This window comes from Gossypium hirsutum, chromosome A13, assembly GCF_007990345.1.
Source record: "Gossypium hirsutum isolate 1008001.06 chromosome A13, Gossypium_hirsutum_v2.1, whole genome shotgun sequence".
In the NCBI taxonomy this organism is placed as follows: Eukaryota; Viridiplantae; Streptophyta; class Magnoliopsida; order Malvales; family Malvaceae; genus Gossypium; species Gossypium hirsutum.
In genome coordinates, this window is record NC_053436.1 from 12962396 (window position 1) to 12981720 (window position 19325).

At 32.8% G+C, this 19325-nt stretch overlaps 1 protein-coding gene across 1 annotated transcript; it reads right to left on the reverse strand.

The window, feature by feature from the left end:
* Positions 1–7880: 7880 nt before the first annotated feature.
* Positions 7881–16428, reverse strand: LOC121212274 (uncharacterized). The gene is made up of 4 exons (XM_041084720.1): positions 16164–16428; positions 15883–16083; positions 15728–15814; positions 7881–7964 (listed from the first exon to the last, which is right to left on the reverse strand). Exons 1-4 carry the CDS (start codon positions 16236–16238, stop codon positions 7881–7883), a joined length of 447 nt encoding a protein of 148 aa, XP_040940654.1. The 5' UTR covers positions 16239–16428.
* Between the last annotated feature and the right edge of the window lie 2897 nt (positions 16429–19325).

Consider the following 19325-nt stretch of genomic DNA (forward strand, 5'->3'; position numbering starts at 1 on the left):
TTAAATTTCAATTTTGATCTCTAAATTTCATTCAAATTTGAAATCGAGTTTCTATACTTTAATTTTGACACATCGATTCTTATAAAGTCATTAGTTAGTCTAAATATTTTTTTTCTGATTAAAATACTTATATGATTTTTTAAAGATTTTTGTCACCGTTAAAATTTTCTAATAAATTTAGGTCCATAATAGTGTCATTTTTTTATTATATGAATATCAAGTAAGTATTTTTTTAATTTCAAAATGTCACGCTAGCAAATTTAACAAAAGAATTATAAAAGTGTTAACAAATGGATCTAAATTTTTAAATTTAAAAAGTAGACAGACTAATTTTTTTAAAAATAAAAGTATGAAAATTGAATTCCAAATATACGATGTAACACCCTTATACCCGACCAGATTGTTGGGTCAATATATAGAGATTTTACATTTGTTACCAAAGCAATTTCAGAGAAATTTAATTCAAATATTCTTTCAAGTTAAGTTAACAAAACAATTTATAGTTAATACAAAATTTCTGTTTTCATTCCAAGTTTTTATTGAGGTTTGAGTAGCTCTTTCAATCGTTTATAGGACATGTAGGACCTATTTGTAATTTAATCACTATATCATATTATTTAATTTAATATTTCAACAAAGCATTTATACTATTATGATGTGTTAGCAAATTTGTTGAAAATTATAGATTGCAAATTAATTATTCATGAACACTATTCAAATTAAAAATGATGATTTATCATCTTACAAATTTAATTATTCATAAGCACTATTCAAATTAAAAGTGATAATTTATCATCCAATGGATACATTTCCATGGGACATGTTTCTCTCAAGAAGTATGTTCAATATGAAAAGTTGTGGCTCTTCAAAATTGTATTCATTTAGTGCATATAAATATAGGCATTATGGTGCTCACAAAATATACAATTACAATCAATCTTATTTTCAAAAACTAAAGTAAGTGTTAGGAAATTCCTCGATTTTGCTAATCAAAGGAAATTTCAAAACTTTGTTGTATCTCGGGAGGACCTTTGTCTTAACCCTCTAGCAACTTTGTGTGGGGGTAAATTGTTCTCTTTGAAAAGCGTCATCCACGCCTTGAAGTGTATTGTTTATTTCCATATAAGTCTCCGATTCTATCGTCTCCACTCAAATATATAACAAAATCTATTACGTATAGCAATTCATGAACATAAAAATTTCAGAATTTTTACTTAAATCAATTAATACAATTTTTTCTTCAAATCTTCCCGTGTTCTATTGCTAGCCAGCTCTGACCCTTCTTAATTAATAATTAAATATCTTTCAATACAAATCTGTTAATGACGTGATATCGATCATGTCATTTGATTTGGTCAAAAGAACCCGAGATTAAACACAGTTCGAAGGGACTAAATGCAAGATAAGATCATTTAATTTTATGCAAAATTTTGCATGTGGACGTTGGAGGCCTTTTATTCATTTTAATTTAATAATTTTAATTCTACATCCTTTTTTCGAATTAAGTTTATTAGTGCATCTTTAATATGTGTTTGTCATTGCACAGTCTTAATGGCTCTTGTTTTATTACATATTTAATATGTGTGTTTAATTTGCGTCATTATTATTATTTCTTTTAAATGTGTCTTAGGTGTGTTAATGTATCCTAAAAAGGTTGCTTTAAATCTGTCCTTTTTATTACAGCATCATGAGTTGGTCTAATGTGTCTAATGCATGCATGTTAAATGTGTCTTTAAGAATGTTTAAAGGCTGATGAAGGATCTAGGACGTTCTCACCTTAATGTCTGTTCGGTTTGGCATGGAAAGTGACCATTCGGTCAAGGTAATGTATGAGCATCTTCTAGGAGTAGTCTTTTGCTATTTCCATGCACATTTAAGCCACTGTTCACCAAGGGGGGAAGAAGAAGACTTTTGAAGATTGTTTCATCCTTAAAGAATGCATGAATTTGTTCCAACACTTTAATGAGCTGCCACCATCATTTACCTTATAGAAATTGGGTAGCATTCTCATATAATGTCGGTTCATTTATGGTTCATTTATTATTCGTAAGTTATATCCAAAACTTATCCTTAGTTTTATCCTTTCTTCATAATTCACCCAAATTAAATTTTTGCAAGTACCTATTTAGATGATAAGGCACATTAAATCGTGAATCAACTCGTAACCGAGTTCATGTCACTTAATATGTTGTCGTTTGTTTTCCTTGAAAATATACTTATTAAAATTTTTGGCATATAAATTTAATCATCTAAAATTTTGATTGTCTTATAAAAATTATTATACCACATAATCTACAATTTCTATTGCTTACACCATTGCTTTTATAAAAAAATAGACTCAATAAGCTTCAATTCATATTTAATTCAACCTCTAAATCAATCTCTACAATTTTAGGTGAATTTTCAAAGTTGAACCACTACTGCTATCTAAAACTGTTTTGATGCATATATTTGTCTAAAGTATCAATAATATGTACTTGGCTTAAAGTATTGATACATTCCTTAAAGAATCAATACCTTTTTTAAAGTATTGATACTTTTATTTGGTATTGATACCATTTTACTGTTTAATGTTTAGAAAATCAAAGAAAAAATTAATTTGGGTTATTTCATCAAGCAAAATTATTCAGATTCTACAATTAAATTCACTTATATTCACAATTAAACTTTTGTACATATTTCAATTTAGTCCCTAATGTAAATATATCATTTATATTTTTTAAAATTAGTAACTCTTAAATATATATTAATAATTTGCTATAAGATTTTAGAAGGATTTCCTTTTAAAATACTGAAATTGGCAAAACAAAAATAAAGGTAAGGAAGTAGAAAAAGAAATACATGATAATAATAATGTAAGGTAAAACACTTAAATTAGAGGAACAAATACAAAGTTAATAAAATTGAACAAATATATTATAATAATAAACAAAAACAAAATTGTTACAAAATAATATGTAAAGCTTATATTAATAGCTACTTTTGAGTGGTGAATATAAATTTTATTATTACAAAATAATAAAGTAGATTATAAGAGTTTAAAAAATAAATCTTAATGTGAATTTATATAAATTTAAATATTTGGGAATATTTTTTTGTGTAAAAAACAGATTAAAATATCAAAAATTTACAATACAAAATCGAGCGATATAATATCTCTTACAATATCTTCTTCTAAAATTTCTTAAATCTCCAAAAACGAGACATTAAATAAGCATAACTTCCCTCATTCACAAAAATCATTTTAACTAATATATCTGGTACCTAATTATTCTCTCTAAAAATATATTATACGAACCACTTTTTTTTTTCTAAAATAAAATATTTGCGAATATTAAACTAGCAAATGCAAAAATAATATTAATTTTCTGCACCATTATGGACACTGATTTCGTTTGTATAGCATAATATTCAAATGTTAAAGAAAAACAAAAGTGATTGGCATTTTGCCATTGATTTCTATTAAAGAAAGAAGTGTTCAATTTTGCAATTATCATTTATTTTAGTTAAACAAAGTGCACGTGTGTATTGCCAATTATTAACGAAATTACCAAGCTAGCAAACTAAAATATATTTGCTTACAATCCTAGCTATATATATTAGATATATCGGTGGAGAAGTTAAAAAAAAAATTTGGGTCGAAATGAAATTATATATTTTTATAATAATAAATATATAATTTCACTATTTTAATAGTTTATATCTTTATAATTTTTAAAAGACTAAATTAAATATTTATCATTTTTGAGGGATCAAAGTATAATTTTACTATTTCTAATTCAAAATTTTATAAATTATAAAAGGTCTAAATGATAAGTTTCCTATTTTAGCGAGCCAAAGCCCCTGCCAGTCCTTGGCTCCACCACTAGATATATCACATGTTATACTTTTCGAAAATTTAAAATTGAGTGTATGTAGTTTTATCTTAAATGCCAAAATTGAAATTTAACAATTAACATTCTTTTTCAATCTTAACCCGAACCCGAGAGTTTCCACAACATTTTATCCTTTTTTTTTATAACATCTTTAATTACTCCGATTTCAATCATATTTATTTTAAAAAATTAATCTAAAATATTCTACAACATATATATTTGCATTAACTTTTATTAAAGTAATAACCAAAATTACACCAGGGTAGAAACATCCCACACAATCCAAACACAAGGTTAGTGATCCACTAAAAAATGCGGTCTTTATTTAACACATGTAACTTGTCTCCATATTTAATAAATTTTCATAATTCACTAATAATTCTTCTCATACATTTCACATATAATTTTTATATACTTTGCAATTTAGTTATCATCCCAACATTTCATGTAACTATATCTTTCACTTTCAATAACACATATATCATATTTGGTTTCTTAGTTTAATTTCCATATTTCACCACAAATTCTTATTATCACATTCACATATTATTTTATTTATCTTACAATTTAGTCCTTGGAACATCAAATCAACAAATACTTTTTTAATACATGTAACATATTTTACCAATTAAAAAAATTGCCATAATTCAATACTATTCCTTATCATTTCTTTCACATATTACTTTTACACTTCACTTTTAACATATTAGTCCTTGTATTTCCCATTTTTCATCCTATTCTTCCGTAACACTATATCATTCTACACATCACTCATGTATATATGTTTTACTTCACATAATCATTTACTTATAATAATTGCAATTATATCAACTTTTTTATTTTTTACAATTTAATCATTTTATCAATTTTAATTTCTTTCTCACTTTTCTTTCTTTTTCTCCATCACATAATATTTAGTAAACACAATCAATTTATTATTTACTTATATTTGATCATTACCATGTCTTATTCTACATTTATTGAACATATAAGCTTGTAATTAAACATCATATTAAACTTATATTCATCCTTACAATTAGCAACACAATTTAAATAAGTAAGGTTCTAGTTGTACTTAGAATTCAAGGCTAGAAATTAAGCTTTCTTTTTCCTTTGACTCCTCTCTTGCTTATTTCTCCACTTGATCTTTACTTTACTCTCCTCTAAGGCAACCATGGATGCTTATCATATAAATTTATGTAGCCACTACTTTCTTTATTGATTTCACTCACAAATATGAAGGAACTTGGAAGAAATTAGTTTAATTGGCTTGGTATTAGTGAAAAGGACTTAATTGAAAGAAAAGAAAAAAGTTGGAAATGGTGGTGGATGGAGGTAACGTGAATGAAAATGGTGAATGATGGCTTTTTATGGCCTTTTCGATCTTTTTCTCAATTTTTCTACACATTTTTATATAAAAATCTAATCAAAATATCTTTCAAATTAATTGTTTATACTTTGACCCTCTAATCATGTTTTGCCACCAATTTTAATCCTTAATCATTAGGTCTCCATAGTTATCTTCTCCAATAATTGAAACTCCCCAAAACCCAGCCTAAAAGTTTAGACCAAATTTCAAAGGTTACATTGATCATCGAAGTGATCGTAGGAAAATTTTGGTTCAACACGTGAGAAAACAAACAATATTTTGGTTACATAAAAATTTTCAGTTAACAAATCTCAATATTCCAAAATACAGTTGTTCAAACCAAATAATGTCTACTTACAGTTAACACAAAGTTCTATACCACAGTATTAAAAACAGAACTTACAGCCCAAAAATCGGTTACACAAAAAACTTAGATTTATAGAAAACACTTTATTAACCAGTTTAAAAAAAATGATGCTTCCGAGACCTCCGACATGCTGAGTCTAAGCTACAGAAAACTGAAGTGTACCTGAAAGGGGAAACACTAAGGAGGTGAGCTACACGAACTTAGTGTGAGTTCTATACGAGACTAATAACAGAATTACGGAACTTAATTCAATAGCGAAACATACTCACTTATATACACAGAGTCAGAAAGTAACCTTGGAACCAATGTCTCAATAGAACAAAACAACTCAAGCACACCAAGTCACGCACAGACACTCAGTCACAAATGTTATTCAATCAAACTGAAAACAGCCAGATAATCTTACACTCAGAACACTCAAACAGATGCCTATGGATGCAATCAGATAATAAAAACCCATCTATCCAGCCAAAACACCTCTTCTTCCCCTGATCACACCCCAAAAGAGCTGTTTAAGATCATCCAACCAAACACACCACATAGGACCTCGAAAGGCCCATCCAACCCTATACACTATGTATGTGGACTAAGCTACTCAGATATTAATATGCAGCAGGGTTAGCGCATATATGCAGCAGGGCTGGCATACACGTAATACAGTACAAATTCGGTAAACCGCTGTACAATCATATTACGGTTTAAACTGCCAGATCAGATAATAGTACGCAGCAAAGCTGACGTACTTGCGGTATAGTGTGGTAAACCGCTCTACAAATATGTTGCAGTAGACTACTAGATCATATCAGAATCAATCATCTTCCTCCTCACAGCCAACCCTAAAATTCCTTTATGTAAGTGCATGTATGCTTACAACCTCACAGAAATAATGAACAAATTAACAGACAATCAGACAAAAACAAATATGCACACGCACCCAGCTAACCGGGTTTAGGATCAGACATCTCACAGAAAAGTCACAAATAACACATAAGTCGAAGCCCAGATCAGAGTCTTAACTACCCTCACTAAATCTTAGCCAAGGTCGGAACACACAGACAAATTTTCAAATAAAAAACATACACAGAACTAAAATTGGTGATCTAGGACCATACGGCCATGTGCTCTTGCCGTTTGGAAATGCCTAGACCAAGTGGGGGGTCAACACGCCAGTATGGGGGATCAACATGCCCGTGTAGGAGGAGGTATATGGCCGTGTGGATAAGGCACACGCCTTTGTAGGCCAGGGACATGGCCGTATGAACAGGTCATGTAACTCTCTGTCTATTTGTGCTAAAAGAGAGTACAGGGCAGACACGGCCGTGTGAGGTTCTCACAAGCCCGTGTGCCCACCAGACACAGCCATGTGTCCAAAACACATGCCCGTGTGGGATCCTTAAATCCTCAAATTAGCCACATAGCCGCGTAGTCAGGCCGTGCGGCACCAAATCACTAAATCACTAATTCCCAAACACCCACGCCCATGTGCCCAGAGGATATAGCCCTCTGGAAATCGAAAAAAATCCCCAAAAAGACAACACGGCTGTGTGGCCAGACCATATGGCACCAAATTTTGCCCAGAAACCCTAGTACACACAACCGTGCGGATCGCCCGTGTGGGGGCACACGCCTGTGTGTCCACCCGTGTGGTCACAAAACCATACAGAAATTAGCTACCAATCGTGCCTTTGTTGCCGAAACATTCCCCCATCCTTAATTACTTAGAAATATATCAAAATCACACCCAACTCTAAGCTATTCCATGATAATCGCCCCTTTCGAAAGATCAATTCCACAAGCACACAACAATTTCCAATTTCACAAAAATAAGCCACAATTCGTTATCAAAAATTTAAAAGGTTCGAAACTCACACCTGATTCGCGATCAGAGACGTCCAGAACTCAACTCGATGACCAAAAAATTGAAGCTATTCGAAAACCAAAACACCACCCTTTTCAAAAAAGAAAAGAAACAAAAAGAAAAAAAAGAGGAGAACGTTCAAAGAAAATAAAAATAAAAATATATGGTTATATATTTTAACTTAAAACCTGTAAGACCCAATTTCTGCCCGGACCCACACCAAAACCAAAATACAAAACAACAATAAACCAAACTAATAAATAATTGAGTCCATCATCAAATTCCAATTACAGATAAATTTATGGTCCAAATTATATAACCCACAATGCTATAGTCCCAAATTCCAAGCCCGATTGTCAAGCCTAATACCCATGGCCCAAAAACCTAAACAATCAGCCAACCTAGGAATCCCTAGGTCACCTTTGCACCGCAGCTCCCACGCACGGCCTCATCACTACTGTACACCTTCGTACACTTCCACGTCAGCGTTAGAACCTACGAGAAGGAATAGTAATAACAGAATCTAGTAGCAATATAGCTGGAAAATAAAATAGATTTGATTTTTCCCCTTTCTTTATTTTATTAGATTTGGCTATAAAAGCAAAACAAAAACGCTATGTAAGTTTTTACGCGCACACATACATACAAAAAAAGAAATATACTCAGAAAAGATTAAAGGTGATTTCTATTTGTTTTATTTTTCATCTAGTTTTCTTTTATTTTGATTTTCTTTTATTTTTTATATCCGAAAATAAAAAAAGAAAAAGAAAGAAAAGGGGTTTACCTTTCGATTTGCCTAAAAATAGAGGTTTTTGGCCATCCGGCCGCTGTATACGGTGGCATCGACGACGGCGCGCGCGACAGTGGACTGTACCGGAGCTAGGCCAGAAATCGCTTGGGTTGGGGAAAGGGAGAAAGAGTTTTTGTTTTTTTTGTTATTTTTGAAGAATAAAATGATTTTTTTTGAAACAAAAGTGGCTTAAATAGCCTTCATGAAATAGTGTCATTTTACTTAAGTTTTTAATACGCAAAACGATGTAGTTTAAAGGGAGATCCACACGAGTGACCCGACCTGGGGAGGATCCGCGTGTTTTTATTAAAGGGGCAATTTGCTCCCTAGGTCATTCCGCATTTTCATTGCTATGCAATCTCGTCTCATTTATGTTTTCTTTTATTTTTTAATTTGGCCCAAAAATTTATTATAACACCCCAAACGCGACCTATACGTTATAGCCAAATCTGGCGAAGACACATGAAAATGTTTTTAAAATCGTGTTTACCCAAAAATCGTTCCAATTACCACCTTTTACTAAACTCAGAAAACATATATTGATTAATTTGCTTGAAAACATTCCTTAGTTCGCAGAAGCTTAAGAGCAAATAAAGTTGCAGTTCCAAAACCCATAAACAGTATTCCAAAATTCCGAACTTAAACCAAACAGTATGAAACCATGAATTACATAATCACTTCCAACTATGGTAATTAAAATAATAAAAGCATTAAAAACCTTTAAAACCAGAGTGTATGTAGTAGTGGTCACCGTAGAGCCCTCCGCTACACTGATCCACCTATTGCTGGGGATTACCTGATAGACAAATAAAATAAGGGGAGAGTTTTTGCAAGCTCAGTCTGTACATCCCCACAGTAAAGCATGCTTGTAAACGGATAGCAGTCAAACAGTCATAATCGAGCCTGAGCTCTTAACAAAATCAGTGTAGGCCTTAGCCCACTCAGAACAGTATCAGATACATTCGGGCCTTAGCCCATACAGACATACATGCATATCAATCAGAACAGTAATGCCCACCAACCCTGCACACCATCTCCGTCCAACCCCACACACCATGTGAGGATAAATCGACCCACCTAACCCTACACACCAAGTATGGGGATAAAATCAACCCATCCAGCCCTACCCACCAAGTGGTACCGTATACGATACGTATTAGATATATGCAGTATAGCTGCTAGATGACAGGCTAATAGCCTTTCAGTCTTTCTTCTCTTCAACAACAAACCCAACCCAATGCAATGCAACATAAATAATATGGTATGATCATGTGCAGATATCAGATCATAACATCATCCTCAAATCAGAACAAATACACATGCTTTAATTATTTTACTTTTATATACATCTTAGTATCAGATCAGAGTATAAGGGTCTAAGTAACGCTTACCAACCCTACAATCAGGTCACATTCGACTTGGACGAACCGTGCAACCTTGTAGAATATTTCAAACAAATCGGGCTGAAATGCCTATGTGCCCTGCTCGTGTGGGCCCACACTCCCGTGTGGCCCACATAGTTCAAATTGGCCTTGTCCGTGTGGATCACACGACCTGGCCCAAGATCCCACACGCCAGTGTGGTTCACCAGTGTAGCCCACACGACCCAATTGGTCAAGCCCGTGCCTCGCACACGGTCTCGACAACCTCACATGCCCGTGTCTGTCGTGCCCGTGTGGCACACGAAAGGCCTACTTCATCGACCACACGGCTGTGTCTCAGCATACGACCTCCACACGGATAGTCCACACACTCGTGTGGCGTCGATAGTAGTCTTTTCGGCTTTTTCCAAAACGCGATTTCAGATCAGCTGGAGTACACACCTAGTTTCGATCGAAGCCTAACGCAATCCCGAATACTCCAGAACCTATTATTGACAATCGTAAGCCAAATGTTTAGTCTCTTGATTCAAATAATTCAGAATAGATAAATCCTGAAATGAGAGATCTACTTATCTTCAACAAAAAACGGCGATTACTCGCTATTTAGAACCCCGATTAGTGATCTACATAACCTTGATTGTCCCCTAAACAACAAATTAAATCCCTCTTAAACAATCTCCAAAAGAAACCACACAATTTAAAAAAACCACACAATTTAACAAAACCATATTTACCGAGCCGGCGGAACAACTACCAATACGCAAAATAATCGAAAGAAAGAAAAACGGAGGAGAGGGGTAAAAGAAATAAAATTTCGACAGCAGGGGGTTTGGGAAAAGAAAAAAACGACAGAGAGAGCAAAAAGAAAAAGGAAAACAGGTTAGGCAAACATTTGATAAACCCTACCCCCTTTTAGTGTTTTAATCCAACTCAAACGTCCGTACAGCTTATTAGTAAAATGATGCCCCACTCACGACTCGAACTTGGGATCTCAGGCATATAACCACTAGACCAGCAAACCCATTCTGTTAAGGTCCTACCAATAAATTCTTATAAGCCTATTAACCAAAAGTCAAGCTTTAATCAAATAAAAACTTAAATTTAGCCAAAGCTAAGGCTCGAACTTGGGACCTCCCAAACACACCCCAGAGCACATAACCTCTTAAACCACATATACTTTATGCCAAAATGACTCAAAACAAAAGTCCCAAAATTTCCATGCTCAACAATCACAAAAGCCGAAATTACAGAAATTTGGGGCGTTACATTTATTCGTTATTTTGACCTGGTCCTTGAGCCATTTAAATGCGCATATCGAAACGCTGCGTTTTGGTGACTGGGAATATTTTCATTTTTAATTCTCGTTCATTTGTGTGTATTCTATTTCGATCCTTAATTCTATTTTAATAGTTTTATTTGTTTATAAATTATCCTTTTGATGTCATTTTTATTTCAATCGAGTCTTTTTTTAATTTTAGTTTCTTTTTATTTTATTTTATTCATTTCAAATAATTCTTGATAAAATTTATTATTTGTTGTAATATCTATATTGCTTGAATTATATTGTATATATTATGTTCACATTATTTTAGTTGTTATTTTTGGATTCCCCTTTATATATATATTTATATTTTCTTTTAAATCTATTTATATATAATTTATTTCTTTTAAAGATCTATTTTACTAAATATATATTTTTTTTAACACTTTCTTATATTATTATCCTTTTATATATACATTATTTATATTAAGTTTTTCACTTTATGTATGCTAATTATTGTTGATGAATAAATCTTGTTTCAAATTATTTTGTATGATCATTGGTTTCATATTATATAGATTGTTATTCGTATATTCTTTTGTATATTTTTATATGGTTGTATTTATATAGTTTATTTATGTTAAAACTTTATGTACATTATTCGTTTTAAAGTTTTATATGGGCATACATTATTTTTTTATGTACATAGTTTATATTATATTTTTATTTATAAATTTTGGTTTTAAATTGTTTTGTATAGCACAAATTTTAAATTTCTTCTTATAATACTTATTTTGAAATTCATTTATATGTTAAACTTTAAATTTTATGTATTAATTATTTTTATTTTTATTTATTTTATGATTTATTTCAAATTTTTGCATGTATTAGTTGTTTATATACATATAATTTGCCTTTAAATCATCTTTTTCATTGTCGATTTTGAATTTATCTTCCTTTTCATTATTTGTTTTAACACTGCTCATTACCTTTGAAAAGTTTTTTGTTTCATTGTTTGAATAGTTTTTTTATTCATTAGTCTTTATTTAGAAATGTTAAATAATGTATGTTGTAAGATTATTACCATTGGGTGTATTTTGACTACATATTCGTATCTTTATATTATTGTCGATAATTTGTATAAAATGTTATCCATGTATATTTTCCATATTTGTTACTTTGTTTTTCATTTCCGTGAATTGTATTATGATTGAGATTGCTAATTTATTTGCCTAAAATTGAACATTTCATTTTCTTTACTTCAAACAAACCAAATAAATGTATTTCAAGTCCATTTTTATAATCGCTCCTATTTGAAAGCTTCACAAAAAAAAAAGGCAATATTTTGTGTTTGGAAACTCAAGAAATTGTGTAACGCCCCGAATTTTGAGCCTAGAAATTTTGGGTTTTGAGCATAGGGGCAGTGAGGTGGTGGCACTTAAGTGATTAGTTGTGTGCTTTAATGATAGAATGGGCCTGCTGGTTTGGTGGATAAATGGAGTGTTAGTGTACCTTGAGGCTCTGGGTTCAAGTCATGGGGTACGCGTTTTAGAGAATTTTGTGTTAAGAAATGAGATTTTTGTTATTATTTTTATTTTTTATTGCTATTTTGGTTATTTTTGGACGTTCTTTTCTGCTATTCGGTTCTGACTTGGGGTTTTAGGATTTTTGCTCCTCTGTCGCCATCTTAGATCGCAATAATCTGGTGTGAGATTCAAAGTTGATCTTCTACTTTCAGTTTTTATTTCCTTTCCTACTTCAATCGATTGTATCTTGATTCGCGAGTCCCTTTCCCTACGGCCTTTTTGCATTAATCCTTCGTTTCTGAGCCTCTAGATGATAGGAGTGCTGAGAAAGCATCCATTTTCGATAGAGTGAGGTTTTGGGATAGTTTTGGTGGCAAAAACAGCAAAAACAAGGCTGACTCGAGGTTTCGTGGCCCCCTCGATGACCACAAGGGCGTGTGCCGAGGCACATGGCCGTATGGATTTGGGAAATTAGGGTTCCAGACCAAATTGGGTGCCACATGGCCTGGCTACACGACTGTGTGGCTGATTTGGGATTTTTGTCAGAAACCACACGGGCATGTCTCATGGGCACATGGGTGTGTGGGTTCGGTAATTAAGGATTCTGAGTTTTATGGTCACACGGCCTGGCCACACGGCCATGTAACTGATTTGAGGATTTTAGGGTTCTCACACGGGAATTTGTTTCGGGACACACTGATTTGGTTATTTTAATAAAATATTTCTTTTTACTAAAACAACGATTTTGGCCTACGTAAATATGAGAAAATGGGTTCGGGAGTCGATTACGTATGAGAAAGGATTAGCACCCTCATTACGCCCAAAATTGGTACCAAATCGATTAAATATTATCCTTGTGTCTGAAATTTAAAAATGTTTTTGAAATGTGGTTCCTTTTAATAACATTTGAATAACCCGAGCTGGTCATCAAAGTCATCTTGTTTCAGAGGAATATAGCATCACATCCAGCACGATAGGACACGATCCTTTATACCCTCGGAACCACGATAAATTTTGACTTTCAAAAGTTTATAATTTGAGATTTACAAAAGGATGCCCAATTATTTAGTCCAACGAAAAATCGAAACCCAGCACAGTAGGGCACGATTCCTCAAATTTCCAAACATCGGACATTGTCTTGTTTTAGAATTTAGAGAGCATGAGTGGAATTCTAAAGGAATATTCGATTGTTTTGAACAAACAGGAAATCGAACCCAGCACGATAGGGCACAATTCTCCGAATTGCCAAACATCAAACATTACCTTCGTTTTGAAGAATTTTTAAAGACATAAGCAAAATTCCAAAGGAGTATTCGATTGTTTTGAACAAATGGAAAATCGTAACCCAGCACGATAGGGCACGATTCCCGAATTTCCAAACATCGAGTATTGCCTTTGTTTTAAAGAATTTTTAAATGAATAATTGTAAAAGTAGCTTAAAACGAGTTAATGCGACTTAAAATAAAACGAAATTGATCTTAAAGATTTGGACCTTATAAAACCACATTTCGCAAACCAAGTGGAAAACAATGATATGGGATAATATACACATAAGATATGACACTTGGTAAATGAAGACAACATAATCTTATTTAACCAATCAAATCAAACAAACAACTAATTTAAAACAACAAAATTTACAAGCATGGGTAAACAACGATTGATATACTAATACATAAGAAGGCGAATTAATGATGTGCAACCAATATACATGAAATAATATGAAACAATTACCACATAGTGTACCAAACAAAATAAAACCAATATGATACAAAACAATTAAAAAGATGATGAATCGATGAACGATATTACATGCTCGAATTTGAAATAATTTACATGGATAAGAATACTGTATAAATAATTATTAAAAAAATGATTTTGAATCGAATAGAATGCAAAATAATACATCTATTTTAAATAAAAAATATACATACAAAATGAAAGAAAACTTAAATAATATACAAAACATGAAAGGTTCTTAAATAACAAAAGAATATATAATAAAATCACTACAGGAAAATTGACTTTTAGCGGCACTTTTTTTAGCCTTTCGCGGCGCTTTCTAAAACGCCGCTATAGGTAACGCCGCAAAAATTTGTGGCATTTATTGAAAAAAGCGCCGCTAAAAGCCTTGACTTTTAGTGGCGTTTGTGGGGAAAGCGCCGCTAAAAGTCAAGGCTTTTAGCGGTGCTTTTTCTACAAACGCCGCTAATTTTGGCAGATTTGCAATATTTTTTTTCACCAATATCCAGCCCTTCCTGCATTAAAATCCAACCAAATACAACAAATATAATATAAAATGCAGCCAAAAACAACAAATTTAGCATAAAAAATACAACCAAAAACATTAATTCTAAATGATACTTCAAATTTAACTAAAGATATATGATATAATTCATAAATAAAGTATAATTTAAAATATTTTTACAATAATGTTAAACGTGACAAAATTTAAAAACATTCTTACAATAAGAAAACTAATGTCTAAGATGGCGGCTTTTGCGATTGCTGAAACATATGCATCATCTGCTGAAGCTGTAGTTGGAGGTCATCGTACTTTTTGCTCTGTTCTGCTACCATCGTTAGTGCCTCTGCCTCTCTCGCTGCAGCCGCTGCCTCCCTCTCTGCTGACTCCGCTCTAAGTTGTTGCTGGAGTTCTTCATATTTTCGTTGAACCTTGGTAATTTGCTCAACCGTGTTCGCTTGCATCTGAGCTATCTGGTCTCTTAACCTCTGAACTTTAGCTTGAGCTTGACTTCTGGAAGGCATGTATTGCTGGGAGCCGGATCCAAAATATTGGGTCGGGGTAACACCAGATCCTTGAAATCGAACCCGACCGTACCTTTCAGGACCCAAAACTTCAGTGATAATTCTGTTATCAATGTTCTCAAGATTAACAGAACTATCACTCGAAGCAATCGCTTCATATTCCGCCTTATTCTCCTTTAGTTTCTCCTAAAAAATCAATTAAAGAGTTAGAAACTAAATATATAGTAAAAAGGAATGCAACATAACTTAACATTATTTAAAACTACTAATGAAGAATTGAATTAAACAATTATAATTAAAGATTATAAATATTTAGAATAAATCAAATATTATTAAGTAAATATACCATAATTTCTCCAGCTTCGGATGTCATAGGAGATCCATCTTTCTTCCTATGCGTAATCTCAAAAAGCTGAAGGCGTCCAACTTTTGTCCGGATTTGACTTCCTACAATATAGTAGTAAGAATATTATTTAATAATAGAAAGTTATTAATATTTGAAAGAATTAATAAATTCATAATACCTCGGCCTCAGCTACAGAAGCAAAACTTCTCGACCCTGCCGTGTGCGTGAATTTTTGTTTTTGCCTGCTGCTTGTTCCAACTCGCTCACGGACCTACATAATAAAATTATTATTACGTATATAGTAAACACTATATATTAGAGTTTGGAAATACGCAATACCTCTCCTTTCTTTGAATTCCAAAATCTAACCGCATCTTCCCATTGATACCTCAGCATTCTTGGCGGAACATTTCTCAGTTTTTCCTCGAGGCTTATGTCTTTCTTAAAATATTGTTTCTTTAAAGTGCTTTTATTGTCTCTCCATCTTTTACCTAATGCCTTCTTGATATAATCATCGGAGACTTCTAAAGCAAATCTCTCCTAAAAAAACATAAGTTTAGAATGTAAATATAAATGAAACTTAAACCAAAGTATTATAAATTGCATTCACATTTTGTTACCTTAATATTAGCGAGAGCCTGATTTTTGTTGCTATCAGGCATGTGATGCCATGATTCGTAGTTGATGGGAAACATATTTGCATTTCATGCTAAAATGCCCAAATAGCCTGCTAAAAGTCGAGCTTCAGATCCAACAGGCTGACCATGAGTGTCTCTGGCACATTCAAAGATCCAACAACTGTCTGCTGTTCACTATTTCCTTCTTTGGAATTTGGAGTATTTTGGACAATACTTAAATCTCGTAATCTTCTTCTAAGCATTTTTCCTGCAATACACATAAAATAGTTAAAGTTTTAGTAACAAATTACAACAATAGTAGTACATATAAAATAGTTAAATTATATAACATGACAAAGATTAAAATTATAATATTACATATAATTAAAAAATTGTAAAATCTTACTACATCATTATTCGTAAATATCTTCATCCACATCATGTCGAACCCATTGATGTTGTGTATTAGTACTAGGGATATTTTCATCTAAGTTTTGTTCTGGAAAAGGTAATGTTTCTGATCTTTCGACGATGTCATCTCTACTTCCATTACCCATTTCAAACAAGTCTCTAGGGGTGTTCCGGAGTACAACATACCAACCCTCATCTGTTGGATCTTTCGAATAAAAAACTTGTTTCACTTGAGAGGAAAATACATATGGCTCGTCCATCAATTGTTGTCCAGTGTGAATCAAGCGAGAGAAATTCAACATTGTAAAACCAAATTGATCTTCTTTAATTCCTCGAGCAGTATTAACATCAGCCCAATCACACTGAAATAAGACAACTTTCCATCTGCCATAGTAATCCAACTCAATAATGTTGGTAAGAAGTCCGTAATACTCCACATTACCCTCAACCGCATTACTGTCCCTAGCACTAGCATAACTTGTAATTGAAGAATTAACAACAACTCCACAATTTTGAGTTCTCCTCATTCTCTCACGATACTTTGTATGAAATCTGTATCCATTGATGAGGAAGGCACTATATCTTTTTATTATTCTGTTCGGACCTTGGGAAAGCCATTTAACTTCGTCATTGACGTCCTTTCCACTCCAAACCTAATGAATTGAAAGTAAATTGAATAATTAACTAAATTTCAGGATTATATGTAACTTATTAACTTTAGTTACATACCGTTTGACTTAACCATTCATGAAAAGATTCTGTGAATAACTTATTAATCTCTCGATGTTGCAATCTTCGAGAGTGTGCATGAGATCTCAAAATTTGTTTGTACTCACTATGTTAAAAACAAGTATAATTGGTTAGAAGATAAACAAATCAAAACGACGAATATGTGAGGAAATTTTAGAACTTACTTGCGTAACGGTTCAACTAAATCGTGGTGAAAAAGTACATATCGATGTGCTTGTATCCACGATATATCATCTAATTCTGCAATTTCAACTTTGCCGATTGGTTCTCCATAACTTTGGAATAAATAAGTTTCGGCCAAGTTATGATCATTGAGCCCAGCATTTCTATTTGGTCTATTCAATCGTGTTTCAACATCTTCTAAATATCTAGAACAGAATGTCATGCACTCCTCTGCCAAGTAGCTTTCAGTAATTGATCCTTCTGGATAACGCTTATTACGACAATAAGATTTCAATTTGCTTAAGAACCTAAACACGATATACAATATTTATCAAAAGTTGTAACTAAATGTATAGACGCGAATAAATAAATACGTATAGACGCGAATAAATAAATACTTGACAAATAAATTAGCACCTTTCTATTGGATACATCCATCGATAAAAAATCGGTCCACCAAGTATTGCTTCGTGAGGGAGAAGGATTACCAAGTGCACCATAATAGTGAAGAAAGAAGGTGGAAAGATCTTCTCCAAATTGCATAAAGTCAAAGCAGCTCGATCCTATACTTTCTTAAGTTCTTCAACATCCAAAATTTTGCCACAAATAGCTTTCATTATATTGGATAGTTCAATTATACAGGACGTCACATTTTTTTACATGCAGCACCGTAAAGCAACTGGGAGTAAATCTTGCATCAAGATGTGGTAATCATGTGATTTTAATGAATATAATCTTTGATCTTTAAGACTCACACATCGAGGTATATTTGACGCATACGCATCTGGGACCTTTATATCCTTCAACACCATACAAAAGACTTCTTTCTCTTCCTTTGACATTGAAAAAATAGAATGCGGCAACCGATATTTCCCATTCAGAAGTACTTGAGGATGAAGATCATGCCGAATTCTCATATCAACTAAATCAAGTCGACTCTGAAGATTGTCTTTTGATTTTCCATCAACATTTAAAATTGTCCCAATTATGTTCTCGTAGACATTCTTCTCAATATGCATGACATCAAGATTGTGGCGTAAAATATTATGCTCCCAATAAGGCAACTAAAAAAAATACTTCTTTTTTTCCACAAGTCTGCCTCATTAGGATCATCCTCTTCGTCAGATTCATCATCGGATTCATCCCTTGATCTTCTCTTTGATTGCGTGTTAGGTGGTTGATTCATCTTCCCATAACTGAAGTTGATATCTTTTAACATAAACAAGATTTCAGATCCAACGGTCTGTTGAGGAGCTCCTCTGTACTCTTCAGCACCGTCAAATAGAGTCCTCTGAAATCTAAATTTATGATTTTCATCTAACCACAGACGATGGCCCATGTAAGAGAACTTCTTCCCATTGTACAACCACTTCGAAAAAGTTTGCACAGCACAACAAGGACAATCATAATGTCCTTTAGTACTCCAACCTGATAAATTAGCATAAGCCGGGAAATTATTAATTGTCCACAATAAAGCTGCACGTAAATAAAAGTTCTCTTTTTTTAATACATCATATGTCTCAACACCCGACCATAATTGTTTTAACTCTTCAATAAGTGGCTGCAAATAGATGTCAATATCATTTCCGGGACCTTTCTCTCCAGGAATAATCATTGATAAAATAAACGAAGATTGCTTCATACAAATCCATGGAGGCAAATTGTAAGGAACAAGCACCACAGGCCAAGTACTGTACGAAGTACTTATGATTTTAAATGGATTAAAGCTGTCAGCTGCTAGCCCAAGCCTCACATTTCGAGGATCACTTGCAAAGCTTGAAAATTTCATGTCAAATGATTTCCAAGCTAAAGAATCCGCAGGATGTCTTAATAATCCATCAT